This window comes from Triturus cristatus, chromosome 6 (genome assembly GCF_964204655.1).
Source record: "Triturus cristatus chromosome 6, aTriCri1.1, whole genome shotgun sequence".
NCBI lineage: Eukaryota > Metazoa > Chordata > Amphibia > Caudata > Salamandridae > Triturus > Triturus cristatus.
The window spans coordinates 226143006-226167006 of NC_140589.1; the positions used below are offsets into that span (position 1 = coordinate 226143006).

At 45.1% G+C, this 24001-nt stretch overlaps 1 protein-coding gene across 3 annotated transcripts in view; it reads left to right on the forward strand.

The window, feature by feature from the left end:
- Positions 1-24001, forward strand: part of OPN5 (opsin 5) — a 501550-nt gene that overhangs the window by 372846 nt on the left and 104703 nt on the right. For all 3 annotated transcript variants that reach the window (XM_085610579.1, XM_085610580.1, XM_085610581.1), the window contains exon 4: positions 22337-22507. In XM_085610579.1, coding sequence (XP_085466705.1) covers positions 22337-22507 — 171 coding nt within the window. The remainder of the gene's footprint in view (positions 1-22336; positions 22508-24001) is intronic.

The window sequence follows — 24001 nt, forward strand, 5'->3', positions numbered from 1 at the left end:
TCCGTCTGCCCCTAGACCACGCTCAGCACCAAGGACCCTTCCTCCTGGACACTCAACCGCTACGACGCCAGCACTGTCCTCGCCATCCACCCTGGATGCCACCTCGTCTGCCAGGACCAACCTCTACTCCGGAGCGGACATCGCCATTGCTATCACTGACGGCTGCAGTATCACCCGCAAGGACCACCCTGACCGTCCAGGAGGAGGCAGTGCCATCACCTACAGAAGCATACTCTGACTGACCACGCACACTAATGACCCAACGGCGACCATGGACCACCTCAACCTCCAGATCCGGACCAACCCCAAAAACATCCTCTGCGGCACCCTCATGTGCAGGCCCCCCGGGCCATGGCCACCTATTCTCTGATACCAATGTATACCTCATTGCACCCCAGGCTCTCCCATCCACCGACGACATCCCACTCAGTGAACTCAAGTTCCACCTGGACAACCCCAGTGACCAGAACACCACCCCCTCCTGGGGAAGGTCCCCAACATCAGACGCAAGCAGCAAGTCACTGCAACAAGCCACATAGCAGGACACACGGTCGAGCACGTCACCTCCACCAGCGGGAACTTCAACTACAGCCAAAACACCGGACTCTCCTGGACCGACTATCATTGTATACATCATGACTTCACCTTGCCCACCGGACGCCACCGTCATCATCGCCCCCCTCGCAGATGTTTCAAGGCCACCAAAGAACGTCTCGTCAACTCCCTCTGCACCACTACTCCGCCAACGCTTGCAAATGATGACACTGCAGCACGCAAATGCCACCGATGGATCTCCAACTGAAACAACACCCGGGCACCCCTCAAAAACGACACTGCGTCAGTACCTTCCGCCTGCCTAATGGCAGTCATGAGGGTGACGCAGTGCCACAGGGATAGGCTGGCCCCATGCATTCCCGGAGTTGCGTCACAGTTGTGACCCGACTGCAGCAAGACGTGACTTTAGCGCACACAGATACGTCAGAATACCAGACACATCTGTCATTACTTGCGTCATGGAGCGCTGTCCAGTGAATACAGCGCATCCATGGTGTTGCAAGAAAGGCGTTGTAAGAAGTGTTGCAACACTGTCTTGTCACAGTGCCGAAACAATGTTCTTGACTGAGGCCCAACAATGCGCACTTATTGATGGTGCGCATTCCTGCCCTGTAGTTTTGTCTTAGGGCAGGGCAGCGCAGCAACACTGCTTGCAGCGATGTCCAGAACCATAACCTGCTGGAATGAGGCCCCATGTGTTATCTTAATTTTTAAGACCAGCTATTTTCTGGTCTGAAGTCCAAGTCGCTAACGGCCTTTAGCGGCTGTTTTTTGAACGTATCGCGGGTCCAGATGATCGTTGTAAATATTGCAAAGTGGGGTTGGCATGCGTTTTTGCACGGGGAATGCTTACCTTGCATGTCATTAGCGACAGTTATCGTTAACATGGGTGGCGAAACTGAAAGCGACAGGTATCGCCAGAAAGCTGTCGCTAACGGCTGTTAACTCCGCATTGGTGGCACGGCAGAAAAGTGCCACCAATGCGGAGTTAACTTGTTGTACATATGCCCCTTGCTATTGGCATGGAAGATGTAATTCTCCCAGACTAGTGCTCCGAAATCCTGATCACTAAACTCTAAATCAGCCTTGGCTTACGACTGCCAGTCTGGGGGCGGGGAGGGGGGCGTAGGGGGGGCATAGGGTAGGGGGAGACAGGTGGTAGAGTATTTACCATAGGCTGTAAATATTGATAGCCTGGCATGGGGTCTTTACAGCGTTCAATAAACACCTCATATACTGAGAGGTAGATGACATGTTGAATTTCACATGTATCGGTACTTATGATATAATATCACCTGTTCAATCTCGTCAGATCAAACCTGGGATGATACAGTAATTACCACACATTTGACACTTCCTATTTCTGCGGAAACCGTTATTTTGTGAAGTGATTTAAAGTCCTTCCTGATCTTATAATGGGGGAGTTGGTGCGGCTAAAGTGTACGTACCAGTTGTAGCACTTTAGATAGTAAATGTACTTTCAGTAATCTAAACAATTTCATAAAATCATAGCAGTAGGGTGCTTGATTTCATCTTAAAATCCATACTATGCCGTAAAAGTTTGGGATTTGGATTATGGTACATGGTGATAATATATGGTATTTGAAATGATAATAGATTTGATGATGACGGTAGGACAACAAAGAGCAAATTGTGTTGAACGTGCGAAGTAATGTGAACATTTTCAATACTTCTTTAGTGTTTATGAAGCACCGTGAAAATCAAGCATTCGCAAAGCAAATAGATCTGGATTCCACACAGAATCTTCTTTTACTCTGCCTGCTGCAGAGATAGAGGGAGGAGAAGAAATAAAGCGAGAGTACAAGTTGAAGAGATAAGCAGTGGAAAAGAAAGTCATATGGAGAGTTGGAGAGAGGAGAAATGGAGGTAGAGAGAGAGACATGGAAGGGGTAGGGTTGAGAAGAGACAGAGAGGCGAGTCATGAAGACCGTTCGAGCAAGAGAGAATAGGAGATAAAAAGGTTTGACAAAGGAAGAGAGAGGCTAGGCAAGGAGGGATGGAAAGAGATAGTAAAGGAGAAAGGGAGAGAAGGAAGGAAAGAGGGGGCCAGATAAAGAGAGAGGGGAGGTGATAAAAACAGTGAGTACTTAGTGATGAGCCTGGAGGCATTGATGGGAGGTGAAAAGAATTGGGCTGCACATTCGAAAGTCAACAAGAAATTGGTTCAGCCTCTGTAGTGTACCCATCATTTCACACAGCAGAAAACATGTTGTTGGTGATAGTGTGCCTCTGTGTTGACTAGCTGTAGTTGTCAGTCCTCTTCTCTCTGTGATCAAACAGTAATTAACTCACATATATTGGGGAGCACGAATTCAATTTAGCCAATTTAGCTAAGAAAATAAAACAAAACACTTTGATTGAGGTTGTGTGCGGCCTGCTGAGAAGAATATTTTATGAAGCAGATTGTCTGGCTCTTAAGTGAGGGCCGCTCATGTTCGAACTCAATTGATAAAACCTACACATAATGTCTATTGCAGTTTTAAAAAAAAGAGATTGCTCTCAGAAGAGAATGCTTGTGTGAGATGGATAATTTAAGGTGATAAAAATAATGGATTATTAATTGGGGAGGAAGGGAGTCCACCACAAGGAATAAGGGCACTGACTGCTTAAGGTACTGGTTTCAATGGCACGGAGAAGACAGGCTAAACTTAGGAAAATGTGTAAAGTATTTAGTAGTAACAACACAAGTAAAAAGTTTAAGAAGAACACCATAACATCCCACAACTAACTTAGAAAAATACAGAAAGATTTATTGAGTAAACTGACAACAAATAATTAAAATGGGGAACCGGACATATGAATGATTAAAGATTTACGGCAAAAAGTGATGCGCAAATCATAAATCACTGATCTTGCTTAACCAGGAGCTAGGTGTGATTTAAGGCCTACTGCAAGGGAGTGATGGTCGGGTACACCAAGCTGGTTCATTCTGGTAAAATATTTTACCTATTGAAATGGAAGTCGAAATTCTCCAGCGCACAAGGTTGCAGAATGCATCCGCTGAAGTCATCTCAGAGCCAGATGGCTGCTGGATGAGGTGCAGCTGAAGCTGTTAGTTTTGGCCGGAAAAACTCTGGGAAAGAAAAATTCAAATTTAACAGCCGATGACATATCTGTGTTGGGCAGATACTTTTCACGCTTTGCCCATTCAAGGTTTCTACCTTCAGACTCAGTCTTTTTTATGGAGCTCCAAATCATTCAGCACGGTTAGCCGGAAGCTGTATCCGACTCAGTTGCATAGAAATCAGACACCTTTACTGAGAGGTCCCAATGGCTCTCGGGAGGTCTTAAAATTCCAAAACTCACTCCAGCAGAGGCCACCAGCAATGTTATGTTCAGTTTCTACTGGTACTGGTCAGTTAGGCACATTAGGGAAAAGGCCTTTTACCACTTGGATACAAGAGGTAATCCAACTGACCCTCGAAGCTGGCATGAGTACAAGTGGGAGCAAGACCAGCCCTTCAGGTCTCCCCGCAGGACTCGAACAGCAGGTTCAGTTCTTTTCTATTCTTCTGCAAATCCAGAGAGTATTCTGATGGGCTGTGGGTGAGGCGTCAGTTTTGTAGAATGCACTAGCCAATGGGTGAAGGTGACTCCTGAGCACTGTCTTAAGCAGTGAGTAAAATGTGCAACACTTCTCACTTTTGCAGCACATCCTGTTTGCCGTATTCTACACTATCCCACTGTGCACTATTCTGAGTCAAATCCAACATCGCAGAATATTTCTGACCTTGAAAGACGGTTGTGCGTCAGCCAGGGCTGTGTTTAGGGAAATGGGCAGTCCCATCCTCCTGAGCCACACCAAACTGATTCTGGAACCAGCTCCCCTCCCACTGAGCTACGCCAAACAGGCTACAGAGGGCATCTGGAACCAGCGACTTCTCTTTCTTTGCTTACCTATAAATGGGAATTCCTTTTCAAATTAATGACATTTCCGTTCCTTTTTAATTTAATCAAGTTACTGGACAGCTTCTAGCTTACCTTTCTGAGCAGATATCTGTCACATACTTCATATGCATGTCTTTCTATGGAAAGGCGTAAACCATTGCTTCTGCTCTGGGAGCAGTTTTCACACCTCATTAACCCCTTTGCTGCTAGGCCTTTTCCATCCCTGTGCTAAGCCTTGTTTTGGCTATTTGGGGAATGCGCGCTTAGGCCCCTGTAACGTTTTGACCACATAAGGTATCCATGCCAAATTTGCGTCCTTTTCTTCCAATATCATGGGGAGTCTAAAGGTACCCAGGGTTTGTGGATTCCCCTGGAGGGGTCCCAGAAATTAGCCAAAATACAGCTACATTTTGTTTTTTGGGGGAAAAATGGGAAAAAGGGCTGCAAATGGAAGCATCTGGGTTTTTCCCTGCAAATGGTATCAAAAAAGGGTTTGTGGGGCTGAAATCACCATTTTCCCAGCTTTTAGGAAATGACAGACTTTTGTCAGAAAACCAACATTTTTTACACAATTTTGGCATTTTTCTGGGACATAGCCTATTTCTGCTATTTTTTGTGCTTTCAACTTCCTTCTAGTTAATGGTAGAAATCGGTACGAAAGCAATAATGAATCCTGGAAAACTATACATTTTAGAAACGTAGACAAAATTCTGAATTCAGCAAGGGGTCATTTGTGTAGATCCTTCAAGGTTTCTTTATAGAAACTAACAGTTAAATATAGGACAAATTGAAAATTAGTTGAAAAAAACAGCCTTTTGTGTCAACGTTTTCACCTGTAACCTATTCTAATTATGACAGCTCTTTGAAAGCAATATACTGTTACATCCGCTGGACCTTTCTGGTTGTGGGGATATATAGGACTTGTAGGTTCACCAAGAACCCAACGAACCCAGAGTCAAAAACTGAGCAGCAATTTGCAATGTCTTTTTATTATGTACCGGGTAAATAGCAATTATTGTAAGAAAATGTATACATGGAAAAATCGGTATGAAAGACACCTATGTATTTCTGAAATGGGAACAAATTATAGAGTTTAGAAACAGTAGATATTTGCAAATTTTCGAAATTGGGAATATTCATACTAGCTTGAGAATTATCGGTCATTTTTCAAAATGACTTCTTTTTACACAAAGTCTTTCATTTGGAAGGCAGAAATGCATCAAAAGTCAATAGGTAATAACAGTTGCTTTACAAATCTGAATTACCCTAAGTCTCCCGATAAAAATGGTACCTCACTTGTGTGGGTAGGCATAGTGCCCACTACAGGAAATGGCTCAAAACCCAACGTGAGCACACCACATTTTCACAATGAAAAATTACCCTTTTTTGCAAAGTGCCTAGCTGTAGTTTTTTAACCCTAGCTCTGCCGACACCTAGGGAAACCTAGCAAACCTATACATTTCTGAAAACTAGACACCCAGGGCAATCCAGGATGGGGTGACTTGACTGCCTCCCACCAGGTTCTGTTACCCAGAATCCCTTGCACACCTAAATAATTGTCAAAAAAACACTTTTTCCCCACATTTCTGTGGTGGAAAGTTCTGGAATCTGCGTGGATCCACAAATTCCCACCCACCCCGCATTCCCCAAAGTCTTCCATGGAAAATGGTACCTCACTTGTGTGAGTCGGCCTAGTGCCCGCGACAGTAAACGGCGCAAAAGGTAATGTGGACACACCTCAATTTCGCAGTGAAAAATTACCCTTTTATGGCAAAGTGCCTAGGTGTAGTTTTAGAACCATAGCTCTGCCGGCACCTTGGGAAACCTAGAAAACCTATACATTTTTGAAAACTAGACACCCATGGAATTCCAGGGAGGTATGGCTTGCGTGGATCCGCCAACGTTTCCTTACCCAGAATCTCCTGCAAACCTCAATTTTAGCTGAAAAATCCACTTTTTTCACACATTTTTGTGTTGGAAAGTTGTGGCATCACAGGGCTGACACAAATTTCCTACCAACCAGCGTTCCCCAGGTCTCCCGATAAAAATGGTGCCTCACTCGTGTGGGAGGCCCAAGGACCCGCGACAGGCAAGGGCACAAAACGTAGTGAGGCGACGTCAAAATTGCCTATCACAAAGCAACTTGGTTTTGCAAGGGGGGTCACCTGGGTTTTTGGCCCCGTGCTTGGCGGCCATGTAGGGAAACCTACCAAAACCACACATTTCTGAAAATTAGACACCCGGGGGCTTTCAGGGAGGTATGGCTTGCGTGGATCCCCCAACGTTTCCTTACCCAGACTCGCCTGCAAACCTCAATTTTAGCTGAACAAATCAATTTTTTCACACATTTTTGTATGGGAAAGTTGTGGCATCATCGGGCTGACACAAATACCCTACCAGCCAGCGTTCCCCCGGTCTCCCAATAAAAACGGTGCCTCACACGTGTGGGAGGCCTAACTACCCGCGACAGGCAAGGGCACAAAACGTAGTGAGGCGACCTCAAAATTGCCTATCACAAAACAACCTGGTTCTGTAAGGGGGGTCACCTGGGTTTTTAGCCCCGTGCTCTGCGACCATCTAGGGAAATCTGCCAAACCCACACTTTTCTAAAAAATATACACCCGGGGGCTTTCAGGGAGGTATGGCTTGTGCGGATCACCCAACGTTTCCTTACCCAGAATCCCCTGCAAAACTCAATTTTAGTTGGAAAAATCACTTTTTCCACACATTTTTGGTGGGAAAGTTGTGGCATCACCGGGCTGACACAAATTTCCTACCACCCAGCGTCCCCCCGGGTCTCGCAATAAAAACGGTGCCTCACTCGTGTGGGAGGCCCAAGTACCCGCGACAGGCAGGGGCCCAAAACGTATTGAGGCAACATCAAAATTGCCTATTACCAAACACCTGGTTTTGCAACGGGGGTCAGCTGGGTTTTTGGCCCCGGGCTCGGCGGCCATCTAGGGAAACCTACAAAACCCACACATTTCTGAAAATTAGCCACCCGGGGGATTCCAGGGAGATATGGCTTGTGTGGATCCCCCAACGTTTCCTTACCCAGAATCCCTTGCAAACCTCAATTTTAGCTGAAAAAATCACTTTTTTCACATGTTTTTGTGTGGGAAAGTTGTGGCATCACAGGGCTGACACAAATTTCCTACCACCCAGCGTACCCCCGCGTCTTCCGATATAAACAGTGCCTCACTTGTGTGGGAGGTCCAAGTACACGCGACAGGCAAGGGCCCAAAACGTATTGAGGTGACATCGAAATTGCCCATCATAAAACAACCTGGTTCTGTAAAGGGGGTCACCTGGGTTTTTTGCCCCGTGCTCGGCGGCAATCTAGGGAAAACTACCAAACCCGCACATTTCTGAAAACTAGACACCCAGGAGCTTTCATGGAGGTATGGCTTGCGTGGATCCCCCAACGTTTCCTTACCCAGACTCCCCTGCAAACCTCAATTTTAGCTGAAAAAATCACCTTTTTCACACATTTTTGTGTGGGAAAGTTGTGGCATCACCGGGCTGCACAAATGTACTACCACCCAGCGTTCCCCCTGGTCTTCCGATAAAAATGGTGCCTCACTCGTGTAGGAGGCCCAAGTACCAGCAACAGGTTATGAGTTGAGAGGAGACCCCTACTCAAGCAGTAACCACAGCTCTTGTCAGGGTGAAACACAAGCAAACCCCAAATGTATCTATGCTCAACTGTCTGGTAGCTTGGCACAAAAGCAGTCAGGCTTAACCTGGAGGCATTGTGTAATGTATTTATGCAACACTTCAAACAGTAATAAGGTGAGAATGCAACCCAAGGAAACCCCTAAACTACTTTAGGAAAATAGAGTAAAATGTAATAAATTATTTGAGACCAAAATGAAAAAAATCAAATCAGTATAACTGGAGGTATGACATTTCAAAGATTTAAGGTAAGTATAGCACCTAAAAGCACAAAGTGTCTCTTTGGGGTATCTGATCATGTGAGACTCGATGAAGGAAACACGTTCAGACTGACCATGATGGAGGAAGGGCTAGAAACAGGGACCAGGTTAGTCCCTGTAAAAGTGTTACCTTCTAAAGACCAGCGCAATGAGTTTTGTTCTTGGTGGAGGGGCCCGAGAAACAGGGAGAGCATCGTGGATGGTCATCACTGTAGCACGAAGAGCAGGCCGGTCATTGTGGATGGCCATTGCTGTAGCATGAAGTTCCTGTGGGGCATCATGGACAGTCATTGTTGAAGGTTCACATTGGCAGTTACAGTGAGCTTTAATGCTGTAGCTCAAAGAGCAGATCTTGTGTTTCTAGTCGTCACTGGCAGTCAGAGTCACCCGAGCTTCAAGTTAGTGGGTGGAAAGATCTTGGCACAAAAAGGCCTGTTCCCATTCTCAAAGAGCCCATATATTCAGTATTTCTCCTATACTTGGAAAGGGAGCTACACTGATGCCTTACTAAGAGTCCAGAACCTGAGTGGCACCTTTTGGGGATCAGGAACTCACTCTAGCAGTTCAAATTGTAGGTTCAGTTTCAGGTTCAGGCAGCGGTCAATTAGGCAATATATTCAAAGAAAATATGCTTTTTTGTGTCTTATAGATAGAACGCTAAGTCAAATGGCTCTAATTAAGGAAACTAATTAGAGCAGAGAAAATCATCATGGAAATAAACGCCGACTAGTGTTGGTGTAAGGATTAAGGCTACTTGATGAATGTTAGATCTGGGGGTCTCTAGTTGGCAGGGTAGGTACCACTGTCCAAGTAGGGACCCTTGCTTCTAGTCAGGGAAAGGGGGATACACTGTTTAGATAACCCCTGCTCACCCTCTAGGTAGCTTGGCCTGAGCAGTCTAGGCTATCAAAGGCAATGTGTAAAGTATTTGTACCAACACTCACAGTAACACAGTGAAAACACCACAGATTTACTCCACACCAGTTTTAGAAAAGTAATGTATCTTTACTAAAAACTTCACAAGACCAAATACTACAGAAAAACCAACATACAATTAAAAAGGTTACTTTAAAAATAGTTCAAGAGTTTGCAGAAAGTACTCCAGGATGTCAAAATCAGTGTCCTGCACAATGCGACTCTCAATGCACAAAATGCGACACTTTCGTGCCCAACAGTACCTGTGGTTGCGATAAGGTTCCCAAAAGCTATAACAAGGAAGATGGCAAAGGCAATGCGATACTCCTGAGATCCTGGGGAGGCTTTGCAGCAGCCCTGCTTCACGCAGCAGAGGTGGATGCGCCGGCTCCGATCTGTAGGGGGAGGATGCGATGACTTTGGCTTTCGTTGCGTAGGTTTCTTAGGGGGAAGCTTCACGCACAGGTTCGATGCGACACTCTTCGATGTGGTGCGATGCGTGGCGCAGCATTGCCTTCCGGCACCGCAACTCTCGATGCGCCACGGAGTGGGACTCTGCGTCGACGCACCCGATGACTGGAGACTTTCACGCACCGGCAGTGGTGCGGCTCGCAAACTGGTTCTGCGACGACCCTCGCAATGTCAGGAATCTTCACACTTCGGGACGATGCTCGACGCACTCGGCGATGCAGGGACCCTGCGTGTTGCGATAGTGCCGGGATGAAATTTTCCTCGCACTCTCGTTCTTGCGACACGCAATCGGATGATGCGTTGGGTACCAGTTACTCTTTTTCACGCTTCTGCTTCCCAGCTCCCAAAACACAGCAAAACGACCTCCTGAGGCCCCAAGAATGGGCAAGCACTCCAAGGCAGGTCAGAACTCCTTCAGCAGAGTTCCAGGGGAGCTGGTGGTGAAGTCCTTTTGTTCCTGGGACTTCTTAACAGGGGGCCAGCTCTTCTCAGGCCCTTGGAGATCAGAATCAAAAGAAGGGGACACAGCAAAGTCCTTCCCCTCTCCTTGGCAGCAAAGCAAAACAGCAAGCAGGCAGTCTTCTCCTCTTCAGTCCTTTTCAGCTTTCTCCTTGGCAGAGGTTTCTTCTTAGTTCCAAAGTGATCTAAAGTTTAGGTGTCTGGGGTCCTCTTCTTATACCCCTCCAAGTCTTTGTCTCTCTGTGTTTCAGTTGGGACATTCCCCTGCTCAAACCGGTTCCTGGGTGTGCTCTGCCCTGGAGCACCTGGTTCCTTTCAGAGTGAGGGGCAGGGTCGTTAGACGGTCAGCAGGAGGTGGAGCCTTCTTTGTGCCAGCAGAGGCAGAGTCCTCAGCCTGGCCAGCAGGGGGTGGAGCCAGCTTTGTGCTGGCAGGGGCAGCCCTATTCAAACCCAGGGACTACTCCTCCCACCCATCTAAAGCAGATCTCCCTATTCACCCTGCTGCTGACTCATCCAGGCTCCTGGAGCCACCTGGCCCATCACATGACACCAGTCAGCCAACCAGCACACAGGCACACAGGAAGGTTAAACAGGAGAATAGCTACTTTCTAAAAAGTGCTATTCTCACACAGTGAATTTAAAAACCATCTTGCTAAAAAGATGTATAATTAAATTCTGAACACAAAGATACCAAACTTGGATTTTCTATCTTGCCCTTATGGGAAGATAGGCATGTAAACAGCCTTCCCCAGTCTATCCTATGGGCAAGATAGCCTCTCAGCAGTGAAAATCGAAAATGGCTGTAATTCACTACCAGGGCATGTTACACACCTCAGTACATGCCCTACCTTTCAGATACACTGCACCCAGCCCAGGGGGGTACCTAGGGCCACCATAGGGATGCCTGACACGTACAGAAAGGGAAGGATAAGGCCTGGTCAGTGGGTACACTGGCCAGGTCGACATGGCAGTCCTGAACTGCACATAGGCACTGCAAGCAGGCCTAAGACATCATTTTAGCGCTACTCCTGTGGGTGGCACAATCAGTGCTGCAGCCCACTAGTAGCATTTGAATCACCAGCCCTGGCACACGCAGTGCACTTTACTAGGGGCTAACAGGTGAAACAAATATACCAATCATGGATAACCAATCAATACAACAATTTACCAAGGGAGCACTTGCACTTTGACACTGATCAGCAGTGGCAAAGTGCCCAAAGCATCTAAACCAGCAAAAACGAAATCCAGCATAGCATCAAACATACAGGAGGTAGAGGCCAAAAAGTCAGGGGTAACCACGCCAAAGATGCCAGGTCTAACAATGAACCAGAGCAGATGTATCATAAAAATTACTTGTTTAGCACCGAAACAACACGTGTCTCAGGAACACGCTGTGAGTTCCACGTGAATTGGAACGCCATTCGTGGCACTGGGATCCGGCCTATTTAAGGAGGTCCAGAAGTAAGAAATGGAGAGCGCCATGTTGGAATGTGAAATTTGACAAAAGTATTAAATGTACATAGAGGCATCCTTAATGGAAAAAGAAAAATATTGGTTGTCAGTTTCTAATTTATTTCAAAAGTGAACCAAAAATTATATATTAAAGGCAATTTCTATCGCTATAGGCCAGATAACAAAAAAAGGTATTACCCGCCAGATTTGTGGAAAGTTCACAATGTTTTGGGGAACGGATTGTAGGGGAATCGCATAAACAGTGAAAACGTAAACACAGACGCATACATTAACTGCATCGCTGCTCATGACGGAACCACTCCGTCATGAGCCACGGGCGCCGTGTGCTCATGACGGAGTGGTTCCGTCATGCTGCAGCCATTGGCGGCCGCTCTGCCCACGCGGTGCTGATTCCCCGCCTGTGCGGGCGAATAGCGCGAGTGGGCGGAGTCGTGACGGAACCACTCCGTCATGAGCACAGCGCGCCCGTGGCTCATGACGGAGTGGTTCCGTCATGAGCATGGCGGCGCCGCGCTGCCCCCAAACCCCCCCAGCGCCGCGGCAAAATTCGTGCCGCGGCGAAGGGGTTAATTAATTGCAAAAACTCAAAACGTCTATCTCACAATCACAATGGACAATACAATCAGATTAAAAATGGTGCAGATAGAGGCATCGGGCTTAGATGTTGTGACCCAGGGGTTTCAAGAATAAACCCACCATCTTAGAATGCGAAGCGTGTGCTAGACTAGATACCACTCAAAACCTTCATAGGTATGTAGCACATAAAAAACACACTGATCTGATCCAGTCAATGAAAAAATATTATGATTCAAAGTAAGTATCAACTTTTCAGAATTTAACTTCAAATTTGCCATATACGTATAACAGGGGTAATCAGTGTAGGAGTAAAACCCTTTTAGAAGTAGAATATCAGCCGCCATTATGAAACATCCAATAGATGGAAAATATATAGGGGCAGATTTATGTTGCCTGGCGTATCTCTGCAAATCAGCAGGGATGCGCCAGGAAAGATGCGGCACGCAAGTTTACCCTTGTGCCACCCATGATGCGCCGCATCATGGCGCAGGGATAAACAGATGCGTGTCACATCTGGGGCGTAAAGTTGGCGCAGTGCTGAAGTAATGTTGCGTGCGACACGCAACTCCAGCACTCTTCCAACTTGCCCTATCTGTAACGTGGTGCGTCAATCCTTACGCCTGCTTCAAGCAGGCACAGGGTTTTGACACATCAGCGTTGGAAAAGTGACTCAGTGAAGTCTTGTAGATTTCACTGAGTCACTTTTCAGGGGCGTTCCTGCGACGGGAACGCCACCCCCCTGCGTAGAAACGCCCACATGAAACCTGACGCAGGTTTCATGTGGCGCAGGGCTTTACACCGTGACGCATCTCCATAGACGTACTGTAAATAATAATGGTCAGGGCATGGTTTGGTTCAGATTTAGTCTATTATCTTAAAGGGCACAGTGATTTGTAATAGAGCCTACCAATCTGGATCAGGAATCTTTTACAGCATCATACCTAAGGCGTAGTTAACCTCATAGTCCATATGAGGTAACTGTTACTTTTATGTGAAAAAATCTTTTTAGAAGTAAGATATTAGCCACCATCTTGAAGTGTCCAATAGATGGAAGTGGTATTTTCAGAATTATAACTTAAAATCAAGCTGTACATTTAAAGAGGGGTTCAAATTAAAATTCTTTAGACATGAAACTCAACATTTCTGCCTGCTTCCAACTGAAAGTAATCACTTATTAAATGTAATATGGTAACCAAATCTTATCCTATGGTCCTATGTGTGAAGCAGGTTTTACTGTAGTGAAAAGTGAATTTAAGAGTTTTTCACTACCAGGACACGTAAAAGTTAAGAGTACATGTCCAATGTTTTAAATACACTGCACCCTGCTCTATGAGCTGTTCAGGGCCTAACTAAGGGGCGACTTATTTGTGTTAAAAAGGAAGGTTCAGGCCTGGTAAAAATTTTATTTTGTCAGTTGAAATAGCAGTTTAAACTTCACACACAGGCAGCAATTGCACTCCTGAGACATGTTTAAAAGGCTACTTAAGTGGGTGGCAAAATAAGTGCTGCAGGCCCACTAGCAGCATTTAAATAACAGGTCCTGGTTAAATGTTGTACCAGTTTACTAGCGAGTCGGGTTGCTTACATTTTGGACAAGATCTTGTAAAAATGTAACAAGGAAAGTGGTCTATAGGAGCCGCACTGATGAGGGTCTTTCCCGGGCTTGGTAACAGGAGCGGGCCATCCAGGTAAGAGGTGTGGGGCTGGGTTGGAGGGGATTTGGCAGACAACCACAAGAGGAAATTAAATAAATAATTAATTTTCCCTCATCGTCGTCTGTTGAAATCCCCCCACCCCACCCGGCCGCATCGCTCTTATCTGCACGGGCAGCGGCTGCTTGGGAAGCAGTACTATCACTGCTTCACGGAGAGTAGGCAGGAGATCACCTCTCTCTATCGCTTCCTGATAGAGTTCTAGGAGATGAGGAAAAAGTAAATGTTTATACGCTTTGTAGAAACTGGCAGAGAAACCATTGAGGCCTGGCACTTTCGTTCCGTCCATGACCTCTATAGCCTGGATTATTTCCTCCACTGTGAAGGGCTCCCAGAGAAATTGTTGATGAGCGGAGCTAAGCCACACCATGGCAATTTCATCCAAGTAGCGTGCTCTGTCATCAGCCTCGTCCGTGACCCATGAGGTGTATAAATCAGTGTAATAGGTGAGTATTTCGTCCTGGATACACAGTGTGTCTGAGATATAGGTGCCGTCTGATCGCCGGAGAGCCGTTATATAAGAATGACACCTAGGAGGCTGTTGAATTTAAGCAAGTGTGTGCCCTGGCCTCTCACCCTCCCAGGTCCCATCTGGCCATAGTGTACTTCCCCAGAAAATGTGTTACTCACTCAGCCGCTTCACGAAAGTCACCTAGTAGGGAGGCGCAGCGGTGCAGTTGAGTCGTCAGCCCATGCATCGCCTCGAACTGATCCACCTCAGACAGCTGTTTCTCTAGTTGGAATAGTGTGCATCACAGGTTTTTAAGGATTCCTGCATGCTTAGAAATACAGATCCCCCTTATATCAGCCTTGAAGGCCTCCCATATTGTGGCCCATGACTCTACAGTCCCTTTGTTTATTTCAAAATATTCCACTATTGCTGGGTGGAGCTCTGATCTGAATAGGTCATCCAGGAGCACCATCACGGGGAACCTCCACTGTCTCTCCACCCTTGGGATACAGAGCTTCAGGAGCACCCGGGAGTGATCTGACAGTGTACATGGAAGGTGTTGTATGGAGTCAATCCATGGAATCATGGTGGGTGTAAGGAGCCAGTAGTCTAGGCGACTCTAGGTGTTGTGTTGTCCTGAGTAGTATGTGTAGGCAGGCTACAAAGTTGTTGACACCAGACATTTCTCAGAGTGCACCAGGATCATGACTTGGTGTCAGGGTTGTCTGCTGTGCAGTTGCATTTGGGATTGAGTAATAAGTTAAGGTCTCCCCCATGCAGATGTCATCTGCCTCAATCCGATCAACCTGGGCCTGCAGGTCGTGATCAAATTCCAGGCTGTCTGTATTTGGTGCATATACGTTAACTATGAGTATGGTATAACCTAGTAGACAGCCTGCCACCAGCAGGTAATGTCCCTCCTTGTCTGCGCAAATTGCTGTCAATTGGAACGGCACTCGTTTGTGTACTGAAAGACCCCTGGCAAACATGCTGTAGCCTGCGAAGTAACGATGAGTTTCTCATGTGGATGCAAAGGTGTGCAGTGGTGTCGGGGACAAGTGTGTTTCCTGTAAAAAGACAAAGTAAACCTGGTGTCTCTGTAGGTAATGCATCCCCTCCTTGCCCTTTCGTGCGCTGTTCAGCCCCCGTATGTTCTAGGTCGCTAGTGTGATGTCCACAAAGGGGTGGACCCTATCGTGTGCAGTCATTGTTGGTCTTGGGAAGGATAACAGTTGTTTCTAAGAGTAACAGTGCAGTACCAACAGTGATCTGAATAGTGAACGTCTGCAAAACTATCCATAACTCAACATAAATCCCTTCTCCCTCCCCCATTCAATCCCTGTTTCCAGTGCAACGGGGAAGTCCCAACCCCAACAACATTGCTACAATTAGGAACACTTGCAGCATAAAATAATACCCAAACAGTTACGTGTGGGACACATTTGAGGGGTGGCAACGTTACGCTGGCTCCCCACTTCCTGCAAAAGAAGAGTTACTGATAATGCAATTTGCCATATACTAAGATATTAAATGCTAGCTGGGACATAAGGAGACATGCAAAATCATGATTCAATACACATTAGATATGTTACGTAGCTACAGACAGGTTTGAGTCAAGAAGGTTAGCGTGCAGAGAAAAGGTCAGTACTGGCACCAGAGTTGGAATTAAATGGCGAGCTCTTAGGGGAGTCATTCCGGTGTGGCACCAGGATCTCAGAATATGTGTGACAGAACTCCTGTACTGCCGTTGGGGTGTCAAAATCTGTGATCTGCCATTGACATCGACCCACATGCAAGCGGGGTATAACATCCCATAGCTAAGGCCCAGGTTATGAAGCTTGGCCTTGACACACATAAATGTCCTGGATCATCAATGTGAAGTCGGGATAGAGAGACAGATGAGCCCTGCCAGTTGAGTGGTCCATTTTGTTTAGCCAGGCGCAAAGCGGCGTCTTGGTCCCAGAAATTTAACAGATGAGCGATGAGTGGACACGGCGGGCATCCGGGATATGGGTGCTGTCCCAGGGTGCAATGAGCCCTCTCAACTACAAATATGGATGTGAAGGAGTCTTTTCCGAACAGATTGATCAGAAACTGCTCCACAAGCTGATCAAGGTGGCCCGTGTTCATGGATTCTGGAATTCCCAGGATGCGGATGTTGTGTGTCTGCTTCTTGCCTCCAGGTCCTCGTTCTTCATCGCAACTGTCTTTACGAATTTTTCCATGCAGTCAAACCTCTTGGCTGACTGGGCCGTCCCATCCTCGAGATCCGAAACCCTGCCCTCCACCACGTCGAGTCACCCCTTATGGTTGTCCAGGCACACCCCATCATGTCTTGGCATTTGTCTAGTGTGTCTAACTGACTGTCTAGGGCCTTAAACCCCGCTATGAGCTTCACCATAAGGGCATCAGCACCAGCCAACGCTGTAACATGGATGTCCGGTGCGCTCCCCCCTTCCATAATCTCTGGGCCGGAGCCCTCCCCAGGGCGCTTGGTCTTGTCAAAGGATAGCTGGCGCTGTTTGTGGGTCACCCCAGACCATATCCTGTTGATGAGTGGGGTCTCGGTGGCAAACACTTCAGGGCAGGAGCAGCACCTCAGCTCGGGCCCCCTGCACACTCAAAGTTGGGACAATGCACTCCAAAGAACAGGAACACCAGCGGCAGGGAGGGTACATTCGCTGCTACCCAGGTGTGGAAAGCAGGACCGGCACCTGAGATGGGTGCAGTAGTGGCTCTGTAGGTGACCAGAGAGGAGGTTCCAAGCAGCTTGTCCAGTCAGCCAGGGGCCCAGTCAGGTAGCAGCCCCTCTCAATGGGGGTCAGGTACAGACAATGGATGTGTGGTCTCCCCAGTGCGCGGAAACTTAATTCCTCGCCCACCGGCTACAATCATGTTAGTTACTACCATCCTCCCCGGTCACACAGAATGCGGGTGCCTAGATTTGCTGGAATTCATAGCAAGTGTTGTTCAGATCATATCCAAAATGGGAATATTGTGTATCTTTGACAAAACAGATCAAGATCCACAAGACCTGGCTCTTGGAATGACCAATGAAGCTCCCTCCCAAGCGACTTGAGACCTTCACGGGTGAGTAGTGTGCTCTAAAAGCCTTGATTGATTGATTCACTGTGACAGCTGGTGGTCCAGTCATTACAATTCTATATGAAGTAGTCACTGGCATTCAGCTCCAGTGTCAGTTTGAAGTTTGTATGTTTTTAGGTGGGGACTCATTTGCTTCCATTAATGAGGAGATAGTCTAGTCTAGATGGGAGAGCTTATTTTTTAGGCACAAGAATAGAGAGCATATCAAATAGACAGAATGGGGAACTGCGTGCAATTTGATGCTCAACACTGTGCCCAACAATTCCCAAAATATTTAGGGTTGTCTCAAACCCAGTGTAGTAGCATCCCAGCTATGGTCATTGTAGTTGTGACCTTGGACATGGGTAAGACCTTGCATGTTGTTTTGTATCCTGAGAATCAGGAGAAGGCTTTTATCATAGAAGAGTGAAATGGAGGTGGAGGGACTGATGATGGTAAGAAGTATCATCACACTGGAGGGCTTTAGTTTGGGAGAATATATAATTTTGCTGTATGCAGCTTGACTGATCATCACTGAGAGTGCCATTGTGAGAAATAACATTGGTGGTGGGGGAAAAGACACCCCTGCCTAGTACCTTTGTCATTAGAGAACAAGTCAGGCAGGGAGCCCCACAATTGAGCCCTGCATTCATGTTTATTAGCTATGCAATTCTGCCCCAGGCCTGCCCTCTCCAAAGTCCTACATACCCCTACTTGATTCAGTCAAAGAGCTTCTGTGCATCTAGCCACAGGGCAATAACTTTGTCCTGTGAGTCTTTCATGAGCCACAGCAGATGGGAAAGCATCTGAAGATGGCTTCTCAGTGCTTTTCCTGGGACAAACCCAATCTAGGTTTCCAGGACAAGACAAGAAATCACTTTCCTCAATCTGTTGGATACCATTATAACATCTCCATTGATCAGTGCACGGTTGGAAAACAAAGACAGTATTCTGGTCAACTGGGCTGCCTCAAAGATACCATGTAGGAATTTCACTAAAGATGTTTGTCTATTTTATTGAATTCAGCTGGGTAGCTATCATCTCATTGTGGTTTGTTCACTCGTAGATCATTTGTGACAGAGGTAGACTCCTTTGTGTGTAAGAGTGGGTAGTTTTGGGATGACAGGAAATCTTCTTCCTAGGATTCTGACTGCTTGGACCTTTAGAAAACTCAGAAGAGTGAATAAAGAGTCTACGATGTCTAGCGGTTGGGTGCAAAGAGTTCTATGTCTATTAAATCCTGCTGATGTATATGTTATTATTTTTCTTTTTGTCTAAGTTGCCTTTCGAGGATCATACCAGCCTTCTCACTTACTTTATAATGGCACCGCCTTAGTCTGGAGAGTGGTTATTTGGCCCTAGACTTGAAGAGGACATTAGGTGAAAAGTTCTCTTTTACAAATTAACATCAATCTGAGTAGAAGGGTGGTTAACATACTGCTCTCAGAGGGTTATGCACAAGAAATGCTCTTATATATTAAACTTTAACATATCTGGAATTTCCAATAAAATGGCCCACAGTCAGGGGTTGAGATCATGCATTTTTATAGCTGAGATATCCACCTGTCTTAGGTATCCAGTCACTGATGAAGAGCTTTTATATCAACATGTATGAATTTCATCTCCGGGGCCAAAACCAAGAATTCCCATCAATTGCTCCTACTGAGGCTCCAATGGATTTTTCTCAGAGTCATTTCTAGATTGATGTCAGTCTTTTATGGTGCCCAGTTAAGGCTTGGGTGTTTCCTGCTAGTGAGTGCCTCAAGAGCAGCAATTGCCTTGGAATAACAAGGAGATGCATTTTGCCTAAGTGGCTCATAGGTCCTCTGAAGATGTGCTGTAGGTTACAGCACTGAAAGCAAGCTTTAGAGTATGGTGCAGTTCTGGAAGTACAGTAAAGCCATAGCAAGGCTGTATTTTCATAGAATCAGATGGGAGTGAGTCTCTACCATGGAGACAAGAGTTTACCTGCTTCTTAAGTGTGAGGAAGTGTAGGAATGTCAGTCCAGGAAGCACACCTGTGCAAATAAGGGGTAGTCTTCCTCCCATGAGAACTGAGGGGCATATTATCAAGTAACAGCTTTAAAATTATCGCCGCTTTAGCGGCAGAAAACTGCCGCTAAAGCGGCGATAATGGGCTTGATAATATGCCTTTGAGAATTCCCATAGAAGCCCATGTTCCGGTGTGAACCTGGGCTTCTATGGGAATTCTCTGCTGCATATTATCAAACCGATTATCGCCGCTTTGGCCGCAGTTTTTTGCCGCTAAAGCGGCGATAATTTTAACGCCGTGCTTGATAATATGCCCCTGAGTTTCCTCGTGGTTTCAGTATACATATCAGGATATTTAACAAAGGTATCTGGAGTTTTTCGATGAGTTGTACAGTGCTCCATGATACCAGAAGTAGTTTCAGGTAGAACAGTATGCATCAGAATGCAAGATCCCTGCAATTGGTCAGTGCATTGTATATTTTGGACTAGCATGTATCGTTGGTCCGCAGTGCCAGCTACTTTAAGTGTGCCCCTCTTCTTTTAGAGGTAGGTGCCAGAGAACTCTCACTGTGCAGTCACTGGTGACAAAGCATGGTTGGTGAAGCTTTCAGGCTCAAGATACGTTGCAGCAGTAATATAGCAAAGCAGGCTCTAGTACTGCAAATATCGCAGAGCTTGTGTTCCAGCAGGATGAGTTCACCAGAGTGCTTATGCTGTGCCAGCGCTTAATTTGTAAAAATAAAAGTGCCATGGCCCTCTTCAGGAGGCCACTTCCGCTTGCACCGCACATTGCCCTTGCCAGCTCTGCAAACTGCTACTAACCATTGCACTCACTCCTACAAGTGTGACAATTCTGTCTATTCCAGGCCTCTAATCTGTAAGAATAACTTTGATAGCAGGTATTAGTTATTTTTAATTTAAACTGAATTAATAAACAACTGTTGTTATGATTTTCTCTAAATGAGACAAACACAGCCACCATGTGGCAGACTGCCATAAGCGCCGGTGTTGACAATTAAGTGCCAGTGCCCAGCACCGGAAACCACCGGTTCAAATTAAGCACTGTACTGTGCTTCTCCAGAAGTAATGCAGCGAGAGAGGAAGAGGGGTGTAGACCTTCTCTATGCTCAGTGTGGGCTTTTCAAAGGCCACACCTCCTTTCCCATTGGCTCTGCCAGTTGCTGATGAGCTTGCCAAAGCGGACTACTGTTGACACTATTCATATTAAGCTGAGGATGATGAGATCAGACATCATAGATTGATATATGAGAACAGACTCTCAGGGCATAACTTTTAAACAAGGTGATCTTAAAGGATTGCCTGGCCCTTGACAAGGCCTCCAGGATGCCTTGGCTCAAATATATCGAGAGAAGTTTAACGATTCTGGAGAGAGGAGATCTTTTTATAAGCCCTGATCAGATGAATAAGAGGGATTGGAACCTTGTAAAGGTGGCCTTCTTTGTGCAACACGTCAAGGGGAGAAAAGGAATTCTTGAAGCCAAGTGTACAGCGCTTAATCATGTTAAAACCCACTTGGCCGGTTGAGCCGTACTTACTCAGGTTCATAAATACATATGATAGATTTTTACTGGCCAGATTTCGGTTTGACCTTTTCCGTCTTCCCCTGACACATCCTAGGGGCCAGAGTAAGAGTCAAAGTTTGCCGTCCTGTGGCTGCGATGGTCAGTCTCCTCAGGATATGGTCCACCTTATGATGTTTTGTAGTTTTTATGTTACCGCCAGAAAGTCCTTTTTAATACCGATTTTGAAAAAGGCGAATATTAGGCAAGTGCGCCCTGCTTTTATTTTCTTACAAATGCTTACGGGTAGCACTGTTTTTTATGTGCTTAACTTTTTAAAATCTGCAATAAGGCGTAGGTCTAGCTGTGATGAATCAGCTTTTCTTCTTTTTACCTTCTCTTGGCACTTTGCACTTTAAATAACGTTATGACCAATTTGTCTATTTTATATCACATGAGTTGCGACTCATGGTGCTATTTTTGTGCGATTCTCTTACCTGGCATTTCTTGTGTGTTATTGAGGCCCCATTATTTATGGATATTTGCCTACTTGAAGTCATTGCCTGTTTGGTTTCTTCTCAGGAAGACTGTTTTTATTACTTTTTATCATTCTATTATATGCTATTGTGTGCTTTTATGGTTTTAATGCCTGAAACCGAATGAAGATTACTTTAATTTGATTTGATATATGAGAACAGAGTCTCAGCTAACATTGTGTTTACATGCTTTGTCTACATGAGAGGGATTCTTGTGACAGTATATACATAAAGACGTAATATATATGATAATTTTTAGAGTAACAATATTTTTGTAGAATTTATCAAATAGATATGTGTTTGCATTCTTCAGGTTTTAGCATACACAGCACATTAGGTGTACTGAATATATGGTCTTAACCATTTTAGTAAGGATCTAAATAGTGATTAAATGTAGGTAGTCAAGTTTTTCCCTTTGGCTATCTTGGATAAAAGCTCCAGGGTATTATTGTGACAGGAATCATGTCTGCTGTGTGAAAACAAGCTTATTTAAAGCTAGTTGGATAGTTCTTTTTATAAGAAAGGAGAATAGTAATTAAAAATGCTTGATAATATACTTCTTGTTCACACTAATATTACTATTATTATTATCAGCATTATTAATATTGCTCACAATAACGTATGTTGCTTTTGTTAATATTGGTCATTATTCTGTGCACTAACATAAGAAAAGGCTTAAATATGACTAATGTGGCATGGTATATACTAATTGTCAACATTCTCATGAATTTGTTTTCTCATTTTGCAGTTGTCGGAAAACCTTTCGCCATAGCTTCCTTCTTCTTCCACCGCTGGGTGTTCGGCTGGACTGGTTGCCGTTGGTATGGATGGTCTGGTTTTTTCTTTGGCTGTGGGAGCCTAATCACCATGACAGTTGTCAGCCTCGATAGGTACCTGAAAATATGCCATCTCAGATATGGTAGGTAGTTCTGACAATTAAGTACACTGCGGCCTAATTCTTTCATGCAATAAATATGCTTGAAATCAAAATAGCTTATAAATAAAGATTGCATTTATTTTAAACCAAGAGGTTGATGATTTTTGCATGTTTATTTAATTAATTTACACACTTTGTCCCCATTAATAGTTGGTTATTATTGACAATGTAGCCACTATTTTGAGTTACTGATCCCATCATGCATCACAAGAAGTACACTGTGGCTCTTACCACTGATAACTCCAACTTAGAAGGACTGAGATCATGGCCACCTCATCTATGATGTTCAGTCTGATGCGATTGCTTTAATTTTACATTATTGTCCTGATACTCCTGCTACTTTCCTTCAAAAATTCACGGAATTAACATCTGCTTTCTCCACCAATAACAAACAGCCTGTCATGTTAGATGTTCATTTTCATTTTGAAGAATTGAGTCAACCAACACCTTTGGAACTGTTGAAAGAGACTGGGGACTTTGGTCTCTCTCAATTTGTTATGGGAACCACTCACACAGTAAGGCCTACACTTTGGACTCCTTTCGAACTTTGACAATCTTTTGTGGTCAAAGTCTAAATAGAGTCTTTAATGTCGAATTACGAACACTGGAGTAAATTTATCACACAGATGCTAAAATCCGCTCTAACGCCCCTCCACCTGTGATTTCTTTTTTTATCAAAGATACTCACATTGTGCCTTGGTGTGTGTTACAGCTGACATAATAGATTGCTCAAGTTATGTCAGTCATCTGAGAAATGAATGCCACTTCTCCATGGTTCACACCTGCCCTACTAGAGTTAAAACTATTTTTAAAAACAACTAGATTTACAAAAAGCACATGGAGGGCCCATCACAACCCATATTTTAAGATTACATATATAAAGCAGTTATTGAACTACAAACTAATCATATAATTAGTGAAGAATATTCTTCTAACTCTAGAAAACCAATAGAAAGACATCTTCAAATTTTCAACAATGTATTAGATAGTTCTAATCTCACTCCTTTAAATACCACCTTTCGGTACTTGTGTGATGATCTTGTAAAAATATTCGCAGACAAGGTCATTCAGATCGGGTCAAACATTTGCAAGACTTCCTTTATATATATTCACCAGCCTTTGTTGGTCACCTTAGTGGGAAAATGGTATACCTTCCAACCCATTTCCATGGTAGAACATCAAAAGACAAATTGCAACCATAAATTTAGTTTTTCTCTAGAACACTTGCCACTAAAAATCCTCCACTAAAGCTCTGCTCACTTCCATAGATTCATATGAAAGTGAATCAACCTTTCTCTTCAATCGAGCATTGTTGCTGCTGAACTTAAACAAGAACTGGTGAAACGCCCTCGAAAAAGCAACCTTGATGGGTCTTCTCTTTACAATTATTGGCCTGGTCTATCAGTCTTATCCTTGCAAGAACAGAATGGATGTAAAAGCATGTTAGCAAACAATTGTGCTCAAATTCAGAAGTTT